Raw genomic sequence first — 4,415 nt, 5'->3', positions numbered from 1 at the left:
ATCATATTTTAGTATTCCATTACAGGGGAAGTAGTTTTTGGTCCTCAATTTCAGCAATTAAAGCATTAGTTTTTTTGCTATGTCACCATAACAAGAAATCTGATTAAATAGCTACTCGAGTAATCATATATAAAAAGAATACTTACCCCAATCTCTCTAGCCGCCTCAGTTACATAACTTCCATCTTTTCTCTTATGAGTCTCAGTCCACATTTTGCCTCAATCAACAGCTTTTCCCTTTGCCATCTAAAATTTTCAAATTGTAAGACATTAATAATTAATTAAGAGTATATATATCTAAGAACATTGTATTAAACTACCATTTCAACTCTTCTTCTAGCCAAACTCTTAGCACCTCCGGTATGAGGAATTTGATTTTGTCGAATCTGTTGATTCCTCTTGCAAAGTTTCTACAAGTTAAATTGGAATAATATGAACAGTTAACTTCATGTAAAGAAGAAATATGTGAAAGAAAAGAAGAAGCAGTAGAAAGTAAATAAAACGGCCACAACAATGGCAGAGAAAAACAAGTAATACTGGAAACACATTATATAACAGATAAATTGAAAATCAAAGCTGAACTAGAGAGTTTTTGAATAATCAGAAATCCTCTCAAAGCCAAAGGTTTACTTATTTACATCATTACATGCACAACAAATTATCTCAACTTATCAAAGCCAAAGGTTTACTTATTTACAGCATGTCACTTTCTAATAGAAAATGTTACTAAAATGAACAAAATTTTCATACAACAGTTTATTATACAAAGACGTTACTCATATAATTTGAGTTTTACTAAAGGAATTTTCTCTTTGATTTCCAATATGTGAGCAAATATACTCTCAAGGAAGAAGGGATGCTCTCTTCTTCTTTTTTCCTGTTGAAGCCTTTTTAGCATCAAGAGATTGCGATCAAACCTTTTGTAAGTCATGTACCCTCTCTCTCTTCTAAAAAAATAAAGCTTAAGCTCTTTCACAGATCTAATATCATATAAATAAGAGGACTGAGCAAAGCACTCATTGTGCAATGCTTCATTAATATTCCAAATCCCAGAATTCTACATTCAATTGATTTTCACCTATTTCTTCATTTACACTTGACACTATTATTTAAAACATTCTACGTTGTTTTTTTCTATTTTCTTGATGGATAACTGAGAATTCCTAAAACATTTTAACCTCTTCTAATTGACAAACCACTTTATCTAGATCCTAATCCCACACTGTAGTATCAAAAATACGAAAAACTCTGCATTACAAACAAATAGTATCACATTTTAGAGGATTTACAGACTTTGATGTATGTAAATAAGCACTAGCTAGCACCATTTACTGTGTATCGAGACAAGAGAAACTTTGCACTACCAAGTCTATGAAGGCAAATCAGAAATGAATTCCTAGCACCAAAGAGTACGTAAAGAAAGAGTGGATATAAAACATAGATATTTATAATGGTCATACCTGTGGAGGAGGTGGAAATAAGTGAGCAAACTCTTCAGGGATGTTTCCTATGTTCCTTTGATATAAGCTAAGTAGTGCATTTAATTGTGATTTCATACTCGTCATCTCTTGCTGCCACTTTGGAGTTGGATTGCTAGAGCTAGATGAACTCACATTAACATGCATAAATCTCCGAGATGTCTGTTTGAATGCCATAGTTGGAACAACACCCAAGCCTAACCTTCGAACACGGCCTGGATGTTCGGGACCGAGTACTATGCGAAGTGCATCACTAGGTGAAACTTCGAGAATACTTTCTCGCCTTTGACTTCGAATTTCTTCAATTTTCTCATGTGTAAAAGAAAAACAAGCATACTATTGTTGTCAAATACTAGTTGATGACTCTATGAAGATAGAGGGACCATGTATCTTCGAATTACAAATTTCCAGATTGTACAATTTGGTATTGTCTTCAAATGCTATTGTCTCTGATTCTAGAGTTGATGGGACTTGGTTATAGTTAATTTTAGAAGCAGCTGCAACCAAGTAGATACTTGAAGAAATATGAATGGAAAGGCTGCAAACATCTAGAGCCTTGAGTAGTAACTTATTTATTACTCTCTCCGTTTCACAAAGAATGTCCTCATTTCCTTTTTAGTCAGTTTAAAAAAGAATGACCTCTTTCTTTTTTTGGTAACATTTTAATTTCAGCTTTCCACGTAGCATGTTTAAGGCCACAAGATTAAAAGACAATTTTGTACATTTGACATAACTTTAATTTAGGACCATAGATTCCAAAGTCTTCTTTATTTTCTTAAACTTTGTGCCAAGTCAAACAAGACCATTCTTTGTGAAACAAAGGGAGTACTTGTTGGTCTTATCATCAAGTAGATACTTGAAGAAAGATTGCAAACATCTAGAGCTTTTAGTAGCAATCCACAAATACATAAGACACACGTTTAAGTCTAAAGTTCGTAAGATAAGTCCTTAATACCTAATTAGGAATAGTGCTTCACAACAAGCAACCCATTAAGAAGAAGGGGCAAGAACAACAGGTTGTTGCTGCTGCATAGTAGAATTAGTACACAGAGGAAGACTTCACTGTTGCATTTCAGTACATAGGCTAATATACAGCAAAACACATTCATGAAATATCCATACTACAACAACATCAACTTAACGCATACAGAAAAAGAAAACAATAATATTAAGACTAGCGTGTTTAATCCTTCAGGAGGATCATATTTTAGTATTCCATTACAAGGGAAGTAGTTTTTGGTCCTCAATTTCAGCAATTGAAGCATTAATTTTTTTGCTATGTCACCATAACCAGAAATCTGATTAAATAGCTACTCGAGTAATCATATATAAAAAGAATACTTACCCCAATCTCTCTAGCCGCCTCAGTTACATAACTTCCATCTTTTCTCTTATGAGTCTCAGTCCACATTTTGCCTCGATCAACAGCTTTTCCCTTTGCCATCTAAAATTTTCAAATTGTAAGACATTAATAATTAATTAAGAGTATATATATCAAAGAACATTGTATTAAACTACCATTTCAGCTCTTCTTCTAGCCAAACTCTTAGCACCTCTGGTATGAGGAATTTGGTTTTGTCGAATCTGTTGATTCTTCTTGCAAAGTTTCTACAGGTTAAATTGGAATAATATGAACAATTAACATCATGTAAAGAAGAAATATGTGACAGAAAAGAAGAAGCAGTAGAAAGTAAATAAAACGGCCACAACAATGGCAGAGAAAAGCAAGTTATACTGGAAACACATTAATGAAGTTACTTACAATAACAATTTATCACTTCTTATAACATACATGAACTAATTATCTGAAAACAAAGTATATTTGACTTAAACACATTATATAACAGATAAATTGAAAATCAAAGCTGAACTAGAGGGTTTTTGAATAATCAGAAATCCTCTCAAAGCCATAGGTTTACTTATTTACATCATTACAGGCACAACAAATTATCTCAACTTATCAAAGCCAAAGGTTTACTTATTTACAGCATGTCACTTTCTAATAGAAAATGTTACTAAAATGAACAAAATTTTCATACAACAGTTTATTATACAAAGACGTTACTCATATAATTTGAGTTTTACTAAAGGAATTTTCTCTTTGATTTCCAATATGTGAGCAAATATACTCTCAAGGAAGAAGGGATGCTCTCTTCTTCTTTTTTCCTGTTGAAGCCTTTTTAGCATCAAGAGATTGCGATCAAACCTTTTGTAAGTCATGTACCCTCTCTCTCTTCTAAAAAAATAAAGCTTAAGCTCTTTCACAGATCTAATATCATATAAATAAGAGGACTGAGCAGAGCAATCTTTGTGCAATGCTTCATTAATATTCCAAATCCCAGAATTCTACATTCAATTGATTTTCACCTATTTCTTCATTTACACTTGACACTATTATTTGAAACATTCATACATTGTTTTTTTCTTTCTTCTCGATGGATAACTGAGAATTCCTTTTTTCAGAAAAGGAAAAGAAAAAGAACAGATAAATTCATTGTTTTAGCATCAAAACATGTTGGAAAATGTGTTGACTGATACACACATGTCCACTAAGATATCATACTTGGTTCAACAACTATGTTTCAAGCTTGTGAAGTGCATTGTGCCATTGAACTAAAGCCTTAGGCCTTGTGTGTTGGGAATTCTAGATACATTTTAATTAGCCAAAATGAAGGTTCAACTCAGTGTAAATCACTTTTACATTTTAAACATTCACTAGAAAACTGTCAAAAGGTACACATAAATAGAGCCTACAAACACCAACTCAACCAAAACAAAAAAGGAAGAAAAATGGGATCAGAAAACAACAAAACAACTAGATCAATGTACCAAATTAAACAACTAGATTAATGTAGCGATAATATATTCGTAGAGAAGAAAGTCGGTCTATATAAATATTTATATTTAATAGTTTATATTTTAAGAAAATATTAAATTT

General features: G+C 32.2%; 1 protein-coding gene across 1 annotated transcript; it reads right to left on the bottom strand.

Moving 5' to 3' along the window:
- Positions 1-218: 218 nt before the first annotated feature.
- LOC125877579 (uncharacterized) lies at positions 219-3,088 on the bottom strand. Its single transcript, XM_049558831.1, has 5 exons — positions 2,996-3,088; positions 2,823-2,921; positions 1,460-1,789; positions 320-409; positions 219-245 (listed from the first exon to the last, which is right to left on the bottom strand). The coding sequence occupies exons 1-5, from the start codon at positions 2,996-2,998 to the stop codon at positions 219-221; spliced, it is 549 nt and encodes a 182-aa protein (XP_049414788.1). The 5' UTR covers positions 2,999-3,088.
- Positions 3,089-4,415: the final 1,327 nt, after the last annotated feature.

The sequence above is a fragment of the Solanum stenotomum genome, chromosome 9 (assembly GCF_019186545.1).
Source record: "Solanum stenotomum isolate F172 chromosome 9, ASM1918654v1, whole genome shotgun sequence".
NCBI lineage: Eukaryota > Viridiplantae > Streptophyta > Magnoliopsida > Solanales > Solanaceae > Solanum > Solanum stenotomum.
The sequence above is the reverse complement of the archived record's forward strand: the minus strand, read 5'-3'. Positions and strand labels throughout refer to the sequence as shown.

What these genes read in the sequence shown, in the direction of transcription:
- LOC125877579 (XM_049558831.1), bottom strand. An exon ending in AGGCGGCTAGAGAGATTGGG is followed by an intron (nt 1,790 to 2,822) that starts GTAAGTATTCTT and finishes TCTTTTACACAT; the next exon opens with GAGAAAATTGAAGAAATTCG. An exon ending in TATTTCCACCTCCTCCACAG is followed by an intron (nt 410 to 1,459) that starts GTATGACCATTA and finishes TTTAACTTGTAG; the next exon opens with AAACTTTGCAAGAGGAATCA.